This window comes from Eriocheir sinensis, chromosome 36, assembly GCF_024679095.1.
Source record: "Eriocheir sinensis breed Jianghai 21 chromosome 36, ASM2467909v1, whole genome shotgun sequence".
NCBI classification, from domain to species: Eukaryota; Metazoa; Arthropoda; class Malacostraca; order Decapoda; family Varunidae; genus Eriocheir; species Eriocheir sinensis.
The window spans coordinates 13230299-13249795 of NC_066544.1; the positions used below are offsets into that span (position 1 = coordinate 13230299).

Sequence of the window (19497 nt, forward strand, 5' to 3'; positions counted from 1 at the left end):
CACACACACACACATGAATAACTCAGCACACTCAAAACACCGTATGACCAGCAAGCAAAGGCGAGCAAGCAGGATGTTAAAAGAGAGAGAGAGAGAGAGAGAGAGAGAGAGAGAGAGAGAGAGAGAGAGAGAGGACAGCCCCTGGAAAGGCAACAGGAGCAGCACCAGGCCGGAGTCACCCAACCCGTCAGCTGGCCACGCCCTTGCCTTCCCAGCCCTCGCCTCGCTTCCTCGCACACGTCCTCCCCGCTGGGCTTAAAACTGAAGACGACCCAGGGGAGTACTGAGGCCCCAGGGGTGTAGGAGGGATGGGGAGGGGACGAGGTGAAGGCTGTGATTTGCTTGGGATTATGTCAAAATGGTTACAATGTTTTTTTCTTGCCTACTCCCTCGATCGTTCCCTGTCACGCCTCTCTCTCTCTCTCTCTCTCTCTCTGCAAACAAATCCGGGTTCAACAAACAGTGAGTCTTCCAACGTCTTGCTCTTCGCGTGGACAATGGACACATGGAACTTCTAAATTAATTAATAGACTTTCAACCACCAACTCACAAGCAAACATTCACCACCATTGCCTTAATTCACGCTGTTTATCGTTACAATAATCAACAGCATACTGAAAGAAAATGTCTCCTGTGTAATTAAGCAGCCGAGGATATTACTGTGCTTAAGTTTTTGACAGACTCTGGTGAAATAAGGAGGGGCGATGGCGTGGCCGCGGGCGGGTGGCAGCGTGGCCGCGGGGTCCGTCAGGGCGTGGTTCTGGGCTCCGTGCGGTGTGCAGGGCGAGTTTTTTTCCTCACGGTCTCATCCCGGGTGGATCATCGGTGAGGATGGGAAGTGGGCGGCCTTGGCAGGGGCTCCTCGCCATGTCTTGCCCCTCCCATCGCTGCCCACCTACTATTTAAGCCACTGCAAGGAGGAGGGACACGCAGTTTCACTTCAGCTCACTTCAAGACATCATGAGGATCCTGGTGAGTGGCTCCTGTCTACAGCTGCCCAAAATTATTAATTGCTCTCAATGGTTTATTTTACTCGTGAAGTCGCCATCCCGGCAGATAATAAATCGGTGGTTCACTGCCCCGATAAGAGTCCCATTCCTGAATAGATGCTGTCATTTAATACAGTTAATTAATTCAAAGGAGATCTTGGAAACCACAGGTCCCGCTGATTAGCGTTGGTGAGGGAGGAGTCCTGGCAGCACACAGTCACGAGCACTCGGCTGGCGTCATGGCAGAGCTACGCGTTGCCCAAAGCAGTGCTCTTCCCCGTACATCAGTTTAGATGATCTATATTAAATTTATATCAACGGGGAAATAAGTAATGCTTGGCTGCACCGTGTTTTTCCGTACACTGGGCACCACGTGACATGACCCTCGCGATCTTGAGTCATTACAAACTTAGCATCGAGTCTTTTACTTAAACTTAAGATATTTTCAGTTATTAAACCACCCTGAACCTCGCTCACACCCTTTGCTGATCAAAATGATGCAAGCAATTCTCAGTTCTTTCTGTACATTGTTAATTAATGGTAAGCTGTGCTGGACACAATTTTTAGACGCTTCAGTATGTTCACCGCCATTACCAACACTGTCGGACACACATCCCCGTAACACAACTCTGTTCCTGCAGTTTATGGTCGGCGTGGTCGCTGCCGCTGTGGCACACCCGCTGCCCGACGACTGCGCCCTGCTGGTGGGGGGCGCCATCCCCTACGCGCACACCCACGCCATAGCCGCCGCCCCCGCCATAGCCCCTGCCCCCGTGTCCTACGCTGCCCCTGCCCCCGTGTCCTACGCTGCCCCTGCCCCCGTGTCCTACGCTGCCCCTGGTGTCTGGCCCTACGCTGCCCCCGCTGCCTGGCCCTACGCTGCCGCTGCTCCCTTGACCTACGCTGCCCCTGCTGCCGTGGCCCTGCCCCCTGCCGAGGTGCAGGTGCCCGTGACACACACCCACGTGGAGGTGCCCGTCCACAAACAGGTCCACTACGGCACACAGTCCTACGTGTCCGGCTCCACCACGTCCATCCACAAACCCGCCCTCGTCGCCCCCGCCATCGCGCCGCCCTCCACCCTCCTCTCCAAGATCTCCTACAATACCCCCGAGGTCACTGTGCAGCACCAGGAGGTCCCCGTTGAGAAGCACACCCCCAAGTACGTGGAGAAGCCCTACCACGCCGGCTCCATCATCAAGTACACCGCCCCGGAGGTCAAGGAGATTAAGGTGCCCACACCCTACGCCCACCCCGTTCCCGTGCCCCACCCTGTCCCCGTGGCCCAGCCTGTGCCCGTAGCCCAGCCTGTGCCCGTGGTCCAGCCTGTGGCTCTGGCCCAGCATGTGGCCGTGGCCCAGCCTGCGCCCCTCCTGCTGGCTGCCGCTGACTGCGACGACTAAGAAATCCTAGCTTAGCCAAATCCTTCGTCAATCCTTACTATACTTTGTAGTCATTAACTGGAAGACACTACGTAGAACACTTGTTCCATCAATAAAAACAACTCTCCGTTAAATGTCTGAAATATTTTATGAAGTATATACAGTGATATAATACAGTAAATACTATATGGAAATGAACGTTTGAATTTACCTCCTCGGCTGTAGCCTCCCTGCCGCCAGGGTACCTCAGCGCCGCCGAGCCGAGCAGGACCCGTTCTTGATGTTGGTTTTATTATGACAGGAGACGAATACCCCCCCCCCAAAAAAAAAAAAATCAAAGCAGTGCCTCTCCAATCCTTGTGTGGTTAGCGTGCCTAGCTACGAATCCGCAGGCCCGGGTTCGAATCCCGGCTCGGGCAATCTTTATCTTCTTTTGACCGCTTCGTAGGTCCTCCTCCTCTTGGTCCTCTCTTATCATTCTTCACTTTAATACACTATCACACTACAACACTATAGCAGCTGTATGCTCATCCAGCTGTTCATCCTCTGATAACCCGAACCTGTGCCCAAGCTTCACTTTTATTTACACACCTTACTGAGACTCATGAATTCCGTAAGTATAGAGGCACGTTCTCACAACCGACCTTCGCGCGGGCTCCTACTCTACTTTTTCTTCATCTTTACATCTGCTTTACCACACTACACAAATTATAGTTTCCTGGGCCCGAATTCACAAACAGACTCAATAACTACGAACTAACATCCTTATTTGAATAATGACACTGTGTACTGCATGCATGGTGGTTGGGATGGCATGCTCCTCGACCTTCTCCTTTGTTGTTTACTTGCAATAATAAACTATCAATCAATCAATCACTACACAAATTTATGGTGCAAACTTGTCGAGCCATCAAATTCAAGGTTGGAAACGGTCGTGTATAACTAGGCTATGGGACACCATCTGGACACGGCTCCCAGACGCGTGGACTCTGCTCACTTACACGCGTGGATTCTGCTCACTTATACACACTCACTTCCACACTCACTTGCACACTGCACAGACACACACACACACACTCAATTGCACACTGCACAGACATGCGGCCCATCGTTACCAGATTATCGTACGCATAACATTTAATTCCCGGTTTCTGGCCCATAAGTATTGCAAAAAAAAGCATCAAGAGTTACCGATTTTAGCAATAATTATAAATGCATATCGCTGGCTTTGTGGGTGCGATAGTTTTTGGTCAGAAATCGGCAAAAACAATACGCTATGCAAGTACGATAATTTGGTAACGTTGACCCGCGCCCGTATCATGTTCCTCTATATTGATTTCGCTTACTTGCGGCAGCAGATAGAGGATCGTCATGTATGCATTTTTCATTACATCAACGAGCATAACCCCCAAGGAAAAATATAATATCGACGTACGGTAATTCTATATATTTAGTCTGCTTGATAATTAACACGTATGCATTTTTAGCTTCAATATCTTCAACTTATCATGTCTTTTTCCTTATCATGGTATTTTAATGTTTTATCTTACTTGTGGCAGCAAATATATGAGTCTTATGTTCAATCTTAACTTGTAGAACTTCGCAAAAGATTTCCTTACATCAATGCTCAAGACACACACCACACACCTCTACATTATAGTTTTCTTATTAACACCTGCGTATATACCTTTTGTTAATATTTTAATGAGATTTCTAAAGCGGTTTTAGTCTGAATGTCTTCGTTAATCTCTATCATGCACTCTGCCAGTCTTATTTGAGGCTGACACAACATTATAACTAGAACTAGGAAAGCACATTACCTTCAGATCGAGGTTCTTCAGCACTCATCTTCCGTCTCTCACATGAATCATCCTCAAAGGTCGAAAAGGAGATCAATCGCGTTCTACCAAGTCTTTTTCTAGGTTCATGGCACACCAGAATGATCGAACTACCAGAGGGGTCATTAAACCACCTCTGGAAATGCCCAAAACTCCTACGAAAGCCTTGTCAAAATTTTAATGTGTGTGCTTGGGGGCCGAAAATATGACCGGAGGGGTTGTATTCGCTCTCCGCCTGTCTAGATGGTTGTGATGGTCTTGTGTGGAGGTTCAAGCTTTATATCCCGCTGAGTAAACAATTTATATATACAGGAATGAGTCTGTCCACCCAAACAAGGGAGCATCAGTGACGAGAGATAAGTAGCGTATAATCGGTGCAAACAATTAATTCTAGTATATGTATCTTCCCTGATGGCTCTCCTTTTTTTTTTCATTTTCACTTTCCGTACCTTTTTTTTTTTTTCCCTCTCGCTCTCATTAGCGTACCTATGGGGGGGATCAGGGGATTGGACGACCCCCCCCCCTCCCCATCTGCTAGGTAAATCGTCCACCATCTGAGAAAATAAAACGATCTGGGACTCGATCTTCTGTTGCATTTCTGGAGAACTCTGGATTTCCTTATTCATGTTATATATAATTTTTTGGTAGGATACTGAGGATATTTCTTGTTATACTCATATCATTAATTATTCATATTTAGCTGAGAAAACATCAGGAAAATGCATCCAAATATGTCAATTTTTCAAAACCCCGAACACCCCCGGGCCAGATTTGGTCCACTTCGCTCGCCACTCGCTCCTCTTCAAGTGGCTATAAAGGTTCACATATGTTCAGTTCAGATGAAGGTCGGGGAGATAGCCTTCCCTTCTCCATCCCTCCATCCATCCCCGTACCAATATTGTCACCCATCATCCTCCCCCTCTTTCCTCCCCATCCCTTCTCCCCCTTCCCCTTTACCCACTATTTATCTTTTCTCTCCTATTCTTATCCTTCTTTTCTTTGCAAGGCCTTTCCTTAGAAGTTGCAAAGAAAAGAAGGATAGGAGTGAAAGGAGTGGCAAAGAAAAGGAAAAGAAGAATAGGAGAGAAACGACTGGCAAAGAAAAGGATAAGAAGAATAGGAGAGAAACGACTGGCAAAGGAGAGGATAAGAAGAATAGGAGAGAAAGGAGTTGCAAAGAAACCTCGTGTGGAAAAAGACCTTTGACCGTATGGCTCCAGTATTTGTGAACCCGTTTGGAAAGAGGACTCCTTGCTTGGTCTTGGTCTTGGACGAGGGCTGAGAGACACGTCAGGGCAATGTTTACTGCCGCGCCGTGCTGAGCCTGTCCTGCCGCCCTTCCGTCTGTGTCCCGTGAGTCCCCCCCCTCCACGCCCTCGCCCCTGACACTGTTCCCACCCGCTTGTCCACGTGGCTGGCCCTCCCTCAACGGGCTATCAGAGGGTGAGGTCCAAAATTAATAAGACTCGGGTTAGCGGCCACATCATCACCCTTGTCACCCTTTTAACCCCAAACCCAAAGTCCATCCCAAAACCCCAAACCCCAACCCCCAAACCCAAGACCAAAACCCAAAACCCAAACTCTATCCCAAAACCCCAAACCCCAACCTTTTCGACTGGATAGGCTTAATCTTTTTTTAGTCAGAGGTGGAATGTTGAGACAAGACATGATCTGCTGCTACAAAATGTTCCATGGTCTATGCTCGCTCTGTTCAACCTTCTGGTGTTCCCACGTTGTCCCCTTCAGTGGGCACTAGAGGCCACCAATTCAAGATCCTATTGCAACAGATAGGCATAACTTGAAAAGAGGCATAACTCGAAAAGTAGACGTTTGTGACGGAAATGAGGTACAAAATCATGTAATTCACTACATTTATCACCAGAAAAACATGAAGCACGTGAGAAAATCGTTGGTTGGGTGAAACCGTAAATTGACCCACTTTTCTAACTATTTCTTCTATAACTTTTATTTCTATTGTTCAAGTCTAATATTACGATAAGCTGAAGTTATGCCATTTTAATTGGAAGACACACTCAACCAGTCACTATAATATGTCAATTGTATTAGTAGTGCTGCCTGCTCGCCTGACTGGAGTGTCTGACTGTTACTTTTGGGCCTTGCTTTCCCTGCCCAGTCTAGGCTGGTTGCCAGTTGATATGGCCCTACCAGGTGAGAATACCCCTGGCCTGGTGTTGGCACGGCTGTCACTGGTGTCATCAGCAAAGGAAGAGAGGAGGCAGTGTCTCATCCTCACGCTGATGTCTCTCATGTCTTTGAGGAGGAGGAGGAGGAGGAGGCCCAAGTCCAAGCCTCGTGGCACTACCATTATATATACAGCACACGAGAGTCAGTTATTAGAGGAGGGTGTCTTGGGCTCGAGTATCCAAAGCATTCCATAGTGTGAGGCACAGTTGAATGTACTGGTTTCCACTCAAAAGGATAAGGCTATAAATGCAGAAGGTTTTAATGTGGGAAATCTGATAAATGCTTTATTGAAACTTTCAACTTATATTGATAATTGTTAATCCTTTCCTGTCAGAGCTCTCTGTGAAAGCCGTACTTTTCTTGTGACCCACACTGGCGGGAATTTCAGCTAGTTGCATAGAGATGTTTTAATTCTAACACTTAGTCCATCATCCATCATTTCACGACTTGAGATATATTTTATTTTTAATATTTAAGATAACTTTTTTTGGATGACAACAAAAGTCATCATCCTGACATTTGTGCCAAAAAATCCCATAATGAAAGTCGTCATGAGAATGGGGAAGGGATAAGTGATCTACAGAGGTGTTGCATCTTTTACAGCTAGTACATTTTGTTGTTGTAGGGCAAGAAATTTATGCTTTGGTGTAAGGGTATGATATATAAAAAAAAAAAGTAAAATTGAAAAGATACTGCAGTGAAATAACTCAGGATGAAAATGAGACCAAAAAATCATAACCAATTATAAACATGGAAACAGTAGTAACTTAATTCTTCAGAGAGTCCCAGGGAAAAAAATATATAAATACAAATGCGATTTACCTAACATTTCAGAAATTCATAAGACACCAGCATGGGTGACTTGGCCCAGTGGTTCAACAGCCTGCCCCCCATGACCAGGACCTGGTTTGGGGGCACCATCGCACTCTCTCTCTTTGGGCGCTTTGGTCTCCTCAACCCTCGGTGGCTCATCCTGCACTATGAGCCTCTTGTGCACAGTTTCCAGGTTAGTGGTGATTGTGTGTGGGTTAGTGGGTTGCTCGAAAGTTAGTGGTGGTGTCATTTGGGTTCGTGTAAGTGGTGGTGGAGATAGTAGTGTTGGTATAAGTAATTCTGAATGACACAACAGCTAGCTTTAGTAAGTAGAGGTGAGTGTATGGGATATGAAAACAGTGGACTTAATATGTAAAAAATAATGAATAACTTATAATTGACATGTAGTTCCTAATATGTCGTTTTTTCTTTTCTAGTTCTGGAGGCCTGTAACGTCAGTCTTCTACTACCCGATAACTCCACAGACCGGCTTTCATTTCCTGATTAACCTCTATTTCCTCTACAGTTACTCCTTAAGACTTGAAACCGGTAAGTGGTGAACAACATGCAAAATAGAAATGTAGCACCCAGATTTTTCCTTTCCTTTATTTTATTTATTTATTTATTTTTTTTTTTTTTACAGCAAAGGAGACGGCTCAAGGGCAACAAAAAGAGTGAAAAAAAAAAGCCTGCTACTCACTGCTCCCATAATAGACAAAAGTAAAGAGTAGCCAAAAGAGAGGTCAATTTCGTACTGTAAAGTCTCTAAAATTACAGTATTGATGAATCTGGGCATTACAGAAATCTTGTAACAAACTTCTTTACACTCACCTCAGTAAAAGTCTAATAAAACCACACAGATTTTTTTAACAAAGGCCATTTTGAGTCCCTCACCAGCTTGCGTTACCTTCGTGTGACTCTTATGCCTTTTCATATTGCTTAGTGGGTAGAATGACAAGTTCTTCCTTTTTTTTTGTTGTTGGTCATTTTTTATAGCTATGAAATTATTCACCCGAAATTGACCACCCTTCTCTCCTCTCGTTCTTTTTTCTTTTGTCACAGCAGCATCTATCAGGCTTTTTTTTGGCTGTTTTTGTCTTTTGCCTCTGCCACCCTTGCTGTAAAAAAAAAAAAAAAAAAAAAAAATGCTAGTTATCCTGGTTAATGAAAAAGAATGGAAATGATGACAATTATTTTTCATTCCCTACAGAGCACTTTGTGAGGAAGCCTGCCGACTACCTTTTCATGCTGCTGTTCAACTGGATATGCTGTGTCATCGTGGCGCTGATAGGGGAGGTGCTGGTGCTGATGGACCCTATGGTGATGTCGGTGCTGTACATCTGGTGTCAGCTCAACAAGGACGTCATTGTCTCATTCTGGTTCGGCACGAGGTTCAAGGCCATGTACCTTCCCTGGGTTCTTCTGGCCTTCAACATGATCATTGCTGGAGGGTAAGGTCCATGTTATTAACCTGTCCGCTGCAATTGGCACGGATTTGGCTTTCACTGGTAGCGTGGTAACATAATCTCAGGTCTTTCTCTGCCTCTGTGGTGGATAGTGGAGTGTTTCCCATGTGGTATTGGTATGCTGGATATCCCAAGGTGCATGACTACATTTTTCCTCATTAAATTGTAGCAGCCACTTTTTGTTCCATTCCTGTAGCTTGGGGATGTCTTCTTGTAGGAAATTTGCTGTCAAGGGGTTAAACATACCAAGCTCCCATTGCCACTATTTCCCAAGGCCACAAAGAAGACTAACCTATCTGTATTTGTCCAGTTTTTCCTTAAATTCCCACACCCTCTTCGTCTCCACCACCTCTTTTTATTGAATCGTTCCAAGTACGTATTTATATTCTCTCTGTAAAGCAGAGTGTGTGTTTGCCAACTCATACATATTTATTTATTATTAATGTAACCGTATATTCTTTTGTTTTCAGAGGAATGATGGAGTTGATGGGAATTATCATCGGCCACCTCTACTTCTTCCTCACCATCAAGTACCCACAGGACTTTGGGGGAGCAACCTTACTGCACACTCCTGAGTTTTTGTAAGCCATCCGTGATACTTTCTGTCAAGTCTTTGCTCTCAACCTATCCTATGCATTGTCACCTTTCAAGAACTTTGTCCACTTCTGTGAAACAGATCAAGACATGAGGTACAGAATGAAGAGAAAGTCTATTAATATTGGTACTTATTTTTCTTGGTCTTCTTTTCCAGGTACAACTTCTTCCCCAACCAGCGAGGAGTGTCTAGCTTTGGCCAGGCCCCCACCGCTGCCAGGGCAGGTGGTGGTGGTGGCGGCGGCGGTGGTGGTGGCGGTGGCGGGGGAGGTCGCGGCATTTTCCGAGGCCAGGGGCACACGCTTGGCTGAGTATCCGTTCTTCATGTGTGTAGTCTTGCCTTAACTAATTTAACTTTATCTTGATTTCTTAATAAGTGACATTTACTTAATATTCTGACACATGATTCTTGAAGTCATTTCAAAATTTGTTTTTCCTGAGTTTCATGAATTTTGTTTGACATTGGAAAAAATAACTGACTGTGTGAGGATGAAGATACTTCTTGTCAGTGTGGTTTTGAAATAAAACATTAAATTATGCAGCAGGGCTGTAATGTATCCAGTGGTCAGAATTAAAGTACCTGATTTACATTTTGCTTAAAGTGGGGATTGTTTGTTTCCCGTAATGCTTTGTTTAAATACCAAAGAGAAAAAGCAGTTCAGGGTATGCGCTAAACAGTCAAGAGTCACCAGGCCCTGCAAGCCAGTGTCTGCTCTTGTGCTGCTCCTGTCTAGCGTTCTGATGGCGTGTGACCACAAGGGGTAAATCAGGTACTCATCCACCAAGCATCCATTTCCTACCATCTGCTAGTATAGATGTGTATGAACACCCAAGTTGCAGAATGTGGTTGATACTGCTGATAAAAAAAATCACATTTGTAAATGTTCAATATAAAGCAAGAAGAAAAGAAACCGCTTAATACTTCCTGACAGGGGCCGTGTGTCCATGTAGATTGATTGAGTGAAATACACAGGAATTTAGTTTGAATTATCTTCTCTTAAGTTTGGCTATTTAGGTTCTTTTAATCCCACAATGTATATACCATCCCATTTTTGTATTCTCTGCATACAGTCATTCACTCATTCTTGATTAGAAATGTGCTGGGGTCGTCTAGCTGATATTTTCAAACAGTTTGATGCCAATATATTTGTATTTGAGTCAGTATGCAAACAGCCTAAAGTGGAGGGAGTTTGTAATGCAGTGATTAAAGCAGTTTTGCAAACCTTTTTTTAACTTTCAAGCATCTGTCTCCATCAGGCCATGATGAAGTGCAACATCAGAGAAACTGCAATGACAGTCAAAAATCTTGAAATATACATACATCACGGAGTGCCATGAATCAAACCCAAATCTTCAGAATAAAAGTCAGGGCAGCGAGCCAACTAAGCCACTGTGACAGTGACCTATGCCTATTAATACCATACCTAGTATATATGCTGCCCTGACTTCTATTCTGAATTTCTGAAGGCCTAGGCTTGAATTCCAGCATTTAGTGGTGTACATTTTGAGAGTGACATCATTTGATGCTTTGCTCCTAGCCAGCATCAGGGTTGGGGCAAGACAAGCTGTGTGTGTGTTGTGCGGCCCACTTCATTGAGCATCCGAGATCATATGCATTGTTTTACAGCCTGCTTGACTGGTGAATGGGTTTCTTTGTGATGGTAATTATATTCTAATCATAGCCAAAGTGAAGCACAAAACATGCATGCATTTGAACTAGGGCTGGAGACAGTCATTTGTGTGTGAGCAAGGATACCTTTATACTTGTATGTACTATACTTGTATGTAGTGTGTGTGTGCATCTGTGCAAGTGATGCTCTTTTACTAAAGACACGGGAGCAAAATGCTGATGTGCACGTGTGAAGGGCATCGTCCTCTAAGGTTATGCAGGCATTTACACCAACAATGTTGTCGCAAAACATAATAAAAGTTATTTTGTCAATGCAAAAATTGTTTGCTTAATGATGTTTAGTAAAACTTACCCAGTGGCCTTGGAGTGGGAACCAATTTTTGGTCATATTATTTTCATTTGGTCAAAAACCTAATCTTCACATCGTTATTATTCACTCAACTGACAGCTCTGATGTGTACATGAGCAAATCCAGTACACTCCAATTCAAAAGCGGAGAGATTGAAGTGGATAAGAAATGTGTAATTCAGTACAAACAGTTTAAAGAAACAATAAAAAGATGAGGTTCTACACTCATAATGATACTCCTCTACAACTGAAGACTTTAATAGACTGAGAATGAACCCTTACATCCCTCAGACAAACACACACACGCACACACACACACACGCACACACAGAATAGCACACATGACTGAGAACAATGATGTGTATTAAGCAACAACTAATGTGTATCAAGCTCTATATAGCTACTCGTTAAGTATGAGTGACATCATAAATATAAAAGAAAATGTAACAACTCAGTAATATTAATCAAAATAACAATATATTCATCACTGGTGATATTGTTTCCTGCAGGTTGAAATAAAGAATGCTTAAGCTTGGAAACTAATCTTTAAAGCTTTCTATTTCACACAGCACTCAAAAAGCTCTCACATTAAATACAAAACTGATATTCTTTCAATCAGAGGTCAGTTTAGTTACACACTTAAGTTCAAATGCAATATGTACTTCTTTCTACAAGACTAAATCGCTTGAGAGGTGTCTGTATAAAAATAAAGTCCACTTGAAGGCTTCCAACATGTTTTCAGGACACCAAATCAACTAGAGGGGAGCAGGAATGGTTGGTTTCAGCCTCGGGTCATGCTACTTCAGAAGGAAGCTGAAAAGAAAGAACATAATGTTATGAATTATCTGCTGAATGTGCAATAACCTCTGACTGTTGCTCCACCCCCTTGTCTTGCCTCCATTGTCACCAAGTAGGGTATGCTGGTCCATTAGTACTCACAACAGAAAAAAAAATAATGCTCGAGAAAAGTGAGCTGAGGTATGAAATTAGATAATAATAAAAAATATAAAAAAACTTTTTATTTCAACATTTATTTTTATACCACGGTTTAATTTTCCCAGGGTCAATTTTATTCTAGTATCAAATAGAATGGAGAATACAAAGAGATGGCAAGAATACCCTGCTTAAGTTGCCCTTCCTCACCCTCACCTGCAAGGGTTTCCACGAGCAACAGTTTTTATTCTGGCATTTATTTTAATTTTCTAGTATTAACCCCTTCACTATGGCCAGGCCAAAACAGCGCCCCGCACCGTATCCGACATCACCACGCGCGCCAAATTTCAAATGTCGCTATTGAATATAAGTTTTCAGCCATAAACTCAACATAATCATTATGTACAGTCGCGATATGAAGTGATGTCGCCGCTCTCAAAATGTTTCGTACGGGAGCATTTGAAGGTAACGGAAGCGATGTGTATTTATTGTTTATGTTATAATCCCTTTTAATGATAATCTATAATACGTTGTGATGTAAAACACGGTAAAATAACATAGTAGTACCTGAATTACAATTGTACATTCATTTGCTTTAAAAAATGCAACTGCGAATGTCATGTGTTGTCTTCAGTGCTGAAGTAAATGATTTAGCTCACATCGTGTGCTTATCTTTGCAAAACAGTTGTTATACGTTGTTCAGATTTAGGCGATATATATATATATATATATATATATATATATATATATATATATATATATATATATATATATATATATATATATATATATATATTTATATTCTGGGTCATTCCATGAATTGTCTTCTGCAGTTATTAATATATATATATATATATATATATATATATATATATATATATATATATATATATATATATATATATATATATATATATATATATATATATATATATATATATATATATCTATATATATATATTCTGGGTCACTCCATGAATTGTCTTCTGCAGTTATTAATACACACACACAGTATGACACGAAGCGAATGGACAGTTGTTGGCATTACTTTGCGTTTTATTGATTAAGAAACGATCAAATAATAAGGTTTCACATTAAACACCTTTTATTCACTATTGTGGCTTCTTATCATAAGCATGGGCATGACGATGATGAATGAAGAATGCCTTCATAGGTAGGGTTGCCATATCTGAACTATCAAAATTCCGGACGCCTCTACGAACACTCTACTATAGCCTAATATTTGGCAGCGCTGCGAGTAGCCTACCCGCCCGACCACCACCTCCATTTCAAAGCCATATTTTCTTATTTCCCTACCTTCCTCGATTATTCTATAGCACTTATAAGATGTGGACACGTTCCACTGATCACCTCCAAGCATTAGAAGTCTACATGAAGCTTTTGTCATCGTTATATTGACCAAGAAAGTCAATGATGTTTGCGATCGGCGGCAAAGAGTGAGGAGCTTGGAGTTACAAAACACGACTATTCTGAGGCTATTTATTCTTATTTTTCCATCTCCCACTATCCCTCGGTAGTTATAGGCTGTGTGCATCTTCCCTTTATCACTATCATGCATTAGAAGTCCACGGACAGCTTTTGTTATCGTTATGTTGACCACGAAAGGCAAAGAATGAGTCAGGGGTGAATAAGAGGTATGGTGCGCGGGCGATGACGTCATCATCATACGAGAGTATAAATTAAATCAATTACGTCATCCTAGTTTAGGATATCGACTAATTATGCATGTCCTATATATTGCGCATATGTTAGATTTAGTGTTGTCAACAATGATCATGAAAAGATAATTTTACTTTGAGTAATATGTCGATAATTGGACTTCATTTGACTCTTTCCTTGGTGAACGAAAACACCTTGTGTCAAAATATTTCGACAAGTCTTCGTAAGACATCATTGAATATTTCTTTTCTATTTTTTTTCTAGCTTCTAAAATATATTTAGTTAAGTTATGATGAAAATGCAGGAAAATAATGGTACTCTTGAAAATATATAACGATACTTGGGTGATCGAAAATAAACGTACACGGCGACATCACTTCATATCGCGACTGTACTATATATGAAAACATGCAGAATTAAATGGTGCACATAAAAAAAACATAAATTAATTGATAATGTTGAGATGCAAGCATAAATAGAGAGATAAAATAACTCGTATATTGGCTAAAGCGAGCCAGGACGCAGTATGCGCGTCCTAGGATATGGTACAGGGCACGCAAGGACGCAGTATACGCGTCCTCGTGTTGAAGGGGTTAAATGGAATGGGCAAAACAAAAAGATGGCAAATATACACTTAAAATACCCTTGCCCAGCCTCACCTGTATGGATACCCATGAGCCTTGGAGCGGAATATGGACAGCAGGAGAGAAAAGCAGAAGGCAAAGAGACCCAGGCCGATGATGGCGTAGATGCGGCGCTTCCTCACATCGTCCCTCTTGTTGGCTGCCTCCACCATCAGGATCATGCCCAGTGCCACCGCTGCATCTGGGAGGGAATAACAGAGGCCAGAGGTATCACTGTGGGGTCGGGGAGGTGCAAGGTTGTGGTTCTGGATGTTTCTCAAGGGTGTGGTTTATCCAAAAGCTAACACATTTCATCATGACTCACTGAGCAGAGCGACAATGTAGGTTTCCACGATGAACTGTCCCTGTGATGAGCCGTGAATGTAGGCAATGTTCCCGGACTGTGTCTTCTGGAGGAAGGGCGGGCCACGAATGTGATTCCACATCTGTCCTGATGTCATTGCAAAAGTGAAAGCCTGGAGGAAAGAAGAAATAATTACAAACAAATTTATGAACGTCAATGGAGACACTTTTCCAACACCAAGCAAAGTAAAGGTTCATATTCTTTCTACAGTAAGGGCAAAGTTTGTGGCATGAGCTGCAGATTAACCTGGTCCTCATCTCCATCACCTCAGCCCATGAGCCTGTGGTGGGTAAGAACTTGTTACCTTGTGACTCTGGGCAAGTGTGACATCTACATTACCACAATTTGCCTCCCCAAGAAATACCTAAAATCTGCAGAAATTAAGGAAAACTGAGAAAAAGTGCAATTAACTAAGCTTTCAATCACCAATCAAAAGTAAAGATGATGACCATTTATCTAAAAAGACTCCTAGTATGCCATTTCATCATAAATTGACAAAAAAATACCCAGCAAACTACTTTTGCCAACATATACGGCAATGACTTAGTTGAGAAGCAGAGAACTGACCAAAGCACCAAGAGCCCATGTGGTCTTGTTGTAGAGGAAGTCGAGGTTGTTCTTGCGGAGGTAGAGGAGCCCCACCACTAAGGCCAGGAGGACCACAAGGGCCAGTAAGCCGGAGTAGTTGGGAGGACGGAACACTCGAATCTGCAAGAAACATAACACCATCACCAATGTTAAAATCTGGTTGAAAAGTCACACAATATTGGACATGAAAAGATATGATCACAGGAGGGAGGTATAATGGCCACCAATGCTGTCCAGTAAACATGATGAGCCAAACACACACTAAGAAAAGTCAGTAAAGATGTCTTGGGTGACTTTGTCCAAGGAAAATATATATCACTTCATTCACTATTTGTTCAAAGATCAGAGCATTTTGCACCCCATCTCTGTTTACTGCAACATCAAAGAAATTACCTGGATGTCCGTCCGCTCAGCTACCCAGCGAGCGATGTTCTCTGCAGCAAAGCCGACTCGCTGAATATCCAGTGTGTCAACCTTCTTTGGCTTCCCCTTGGGTGGGAAGTGCATGAACACCGGGGCAGAGTTCAGACGCAGCTGGAAGAAGAGTTTCCTCGGGTCAGCTCCAGCCACAAAAATTAAACCTTATACTTAATGAATATACTTATAAATTAGTACCATCATTATCTGAGAAGAATAAACAGATGTCACTACCTCTGGAAAGCACAATAGTAGTATCATTATTCAGTGAAGCTAATACAAGGGAGAGAGTAATAGATGACTCTCAAGACCAGGCAACACAATGGTAATACACTAGAGGAAAATAAAGTTACCCACATCAGATATATACCCCATCATGCTATTGAAGGATTAATTATGATGACTGAGATAATGATGTAAATAATGATAGTGAGTAAGAGTATGCAAATAAAGGAACCACACTACATTTTTTGGGGGAGGAGTAAATGAGGCAGCTGATAGGGAAAAAAAAAAAAAAAAAAAAAAGTTAATCACTGCTCCTGTACAGAAAGTAGAAACGAGTAGCCAAGAGAGAGGTCAATGCTGGATGGAGAGGTGTCTTGATGCCCCCCCTGGAAGAAATCATGTAGAAAATTGAATGAACCCTGACCTGAGAGACCCACACTTTGTTACCCACCTGCTGGAAGACATCTGGGCCCTCGTCAAAGTCCACCAGGGAAAAGTACAGCTTGTTGGAGTAGCCCTGAGAGTAGCGCCATGAGTTAGCCACAAGCTGGAACTCATCATGGGCATGCCTGGACAATTGTAGGGAAAAATTAGTGATAGAAAACACTGATTCCAACACTTGTTTTCAATCAATATTTAATTTAGATTGTAAGATATTCAGTAGGTCAAATGCCTCGTTCTGAATGTTAACAGGGAGAAATTAGTGATCGAAAATATTGATTCCAGCTCCTGTTTTCAATCAACAGTTCAGGTTATATGTTGTCATAGTGCCTGGATTTATCATTACTGTACACTTCCTATAATGCAGGAATATTAGAATCCAGTCTGAAATAAGGGAATATATATCAGACTACATTCTAAGGGCTATATTCTTAAACATTTCAGCACTCAAGTACACATATTTGACAAGGCTTTCATAGGATTTCAGGGTGTTTCCATGGGTACTCTAATGACCCTGGTGGAAGTCTGAGCCTTCTGTGCCATGAACCTAGAAAAACATTTATTAGAATATGACTGATCTTCTTTTTGGCCTTTGGAAATACTAGTTGAAAGGCGGAGGTGTCAGGGAATACTATTATGGAAACGCCACAGTATCATAAACCCGGACATTGCATTGTTAGGATAATATTAAGGTATGGCGGACTCACTTGCAGATGCCACACTGTCTGGAGGGGGCGAGGGCGGTGAACATCACAATCATGGAGTAGTTCCGCGGTGTGCCTTTCACATACTGCTTGAATTTGTCCCCGTTGAACCTCAGGACTGGCTTCTTCAGGCCGGCGTCGGAGAGCTGCTGCACACGCTCTGACAGGGTAAGCTGGAGGAGAAGGAACGACATATATACACCCATGTCATTAGCCACTTAATCTTTAAAACAACCTAACAGACAGTAACCAATTGCTGTTTAATTGTTTAAGAATTGATAAATTACCTGAACCCCACCTCCACCTAAGGTTATACCATTGCCACTAAAGTAGAAATCTATAGGCATTTAGTAAGTTATCACCTTCCAGTCTGTTCCATTTAGAGTCACCAATAAGTTCTGCTGGTTTCCTAATTAACTTACTAGATCCTGTTGCCTGCCTCCATCTTTATCTGTTGTATGTGACTGTCATATCTGTTTTTGAGAGTTCACTGAAGGAGCACTCACAACATGATCTGCTAATTCGTTTCAGTAATTAGTAACTTGATGAGTAAAAGGAGTTTTTTGTCTGCGTTTTGTTGCATCTTCCCTTGAAAATCTTCTCTGAGTGCCCCCTTAGTTATTCTGATGTTTCGAGAATAGCCAATTTGTATTATAAGCTATATAAAGAAAAAAAAAAAGGGATATCTATTTTGTACATGATAAAAGATCTAATTGTCTATTTTCATAGTTATGTTGATCTGTACACTCTTTACTATTGAATTTCGGGAGGTTTTAAGGTTAATTTTTTGACATTTGACAGCAGAAGAGCAGTTAGTGAAGTAGGACACGGGATAATAGCGCGTTAGTAATACCGATCTTTACCATCTCTTCTGTTTATAGTAAGGGATCTAGTAATGATGTTGACTCCTGAATACATTTAAAGCCTTAAATAGCCATGAACTCACCCACCTTCCAAGCCCGCTGAGTAAGTAAATAAACCACTTGACATATATCGTCGATAAGGCTACAGGACCCATTCCCATGTCCAGACTTAGATAAACTTCCAAACTAAAGAGAACAGTGCTCTTTGAATTCCCTCACCTCTTTTTTAGCCTGCACCGAGGCCAGCGCCGCTAAAAGGCCAGCAAGTAATAACAAAACCCTCCCGAGCAGCCCCATCTTGCTTTGTTTACATCCACGGGGTATAGACGCCATGATTTGACACGCCGGCCGGCAAGGGGACTCGATTCCATATGCATTCCTCTATTTTCTCTCTCCCTCCCTCTTTTCCATCTCTTCTCTCTCTCTTTCCCTCCCTTCCTTCTTCTATATTTCTCTCTTTCTCCCTGATTTTCTTCATCCCTCGATCGGTTCCTCCTTTCCTTTCTCCCTCCCTCGATCCTTTAAATACATCTCTCTCTCTCTCTCTCCTTCCTTTCCTTCTTCTCTCTTTCTCTCCCTACATTCCCCCGTTCCCTTCTTACCTATCGATACCTTTCTTTTTCTCTCCCCCCTTTTCCATCTTTCCTCTCTCCCTCCTTTCTTCTCTTTCCCTGATTTTCCTTACCCCTCGGCCCCTCCTCTCCGTCTCCTCCTGTCCCTTCGCTAAATCCTCTCATCCTTCCTTTTCTTTCTCTCCTTTTCTCATTCCTTTCCATTTCTCCTTCCTCTCTTCTCCCCCTTCCATTTCTTCCTCTCCTCTCCTTCCTCTCCTCTCCCTTCCTTCTTTACTTCGTGTTCGATCCTCCTAATCGTCTCTGATACAAGAACAATGATGTTATTTTTACTCCAGCTGTCATCATACTCCATCTGCCATTATATTTCACGGTATTTTCAGTAACATTACCTAGAAAAACAGCCTTGCATTACTGAATATTATAAAAAGCGACCTAATAATAGTGAAAATAACATCCCAGGGAACATTACGTATAGCCATTTCTCTTGACTTAGTGGATATATATCACAGATTACAGTAACTCGGCTCAAGAATAATGTTTTTTTATATATATTTCCACTTTAATATAATAACAAAGAGGTATTTTCTTCCTATAATCGCCAATTTCCATGTTATCTCCTATGTTGCAGGTTGGCGCGCGCTGATTGGCTGGCCGTAACGGTGTCGCTCTCTGATTGGCGGACGCTGTTTATTACGTGGTGGTAGATTTGTCGAGGTAATTTTGGTTGTTCGACTATAATGAGATTGTTTGTGTACTTAATTAAGATAAGGGACAGCTCTCTCTCTCTCTCTCTCTCTCTCTCTCTCTCTCTCTCTCTCT

At 42.5% G+C, this 19497-nt stretch overlaps 4 protein-coding genes across 5 annotated transcripts in view; 2 read left to right on the forward strand and 2 right to left on the reverse strand.

Annotated features, from left to right (window-relative positions):
* The window catches only part of LOC127007846 (glycerol-3-phosphate acyltransferase 3-like), a 35164-nt gene extending 30724 nt beyond the window's left edge, over positions 1–4440 (reverse strand). Inside the window, exon 1 of the mRNA XM_050879242.1 lies at positions 4192–4440. The gene's annotated coding sequence lies outside the window, so the exon portion shown is untranslated. The remainder of the gene's footprint in view (positions 1–4191) is intronic.
* Positions 812–2565, forward strand: LOC127007847 (cuticle protein 16.5-like). The gene is made up of 2 exons (XM_050879244.1): positions 812–972; positions 1631–2565. The coding sequence occupies exons 1-2, from the start codon at positions 961–963 to the stop codon at positions 2390–2392; spliced, it is 774 nt and encodes a 257-aa protein (XP_050735201.1). The 5' UTR covers positions 812–960; the 3' UTR covers positions 2393–2565.
* Positions 4441–5411: 971 nt separating the features above from the next.
* LOC127007851 (derlin-1-like) lies at positions 5412–11237 on the forward strand. 2 transcript variants are annotated; one of them, XM_050879246.1, is made up of 6 exons: positions 5412–5562; positions 7249–7420; positions 7665–7776; positions 8438–8678; positions 9164–9274; positions 9445–11237. In XM_050879246.1, the coding sequence occupies exons 2-6, from the start codon at positions 7268–7270 to the stop codon at positions 9596–9598; spliced, it is 771 nt and encodes a 256-aa protein (XP_050735203.1). In that variant the 5' UTR covers positions 5412–5562; positions 7249–7267; the 3' UTR covers positions 9599–11237. The 2 variants fall into 2 exon arrangements, with proteins under 2 accessions (XP_050735203.1, XP_050735205.1); XM_050879248.1 differs by having other exon boundaries at positions 5486–5652.
* A 270-nt stretch (positions 11238–11507) lies between these two features.
* On the reverse strand, positions 11508–18490 carry LOC127007850 (tumor suppressor candidate 3-like). Its single transcript, XM_050879245.1, has 8 exons — positions 18323–18490; positions 17244–17413; positions 16547–16664; positions 15847–15987; positions 15433–15573; positions 14827–14977; positions 14538–14703; positions 11508–12078 (listed from the first exon to the last, which is right to left on the reverse strand). Exons 1-8 carry the CDS (start codon positions 18434–18436, stop codon positions 12063–12065), a joined length of 1017 nt encoding a protein of 338 aa, XP_050735202.1. The 5' UTR covers positions 18437–18490; the 3' UTR covers positions 11508–12062.
* Positions 18491–19497: the final 1007 nt, after the last annotated feature.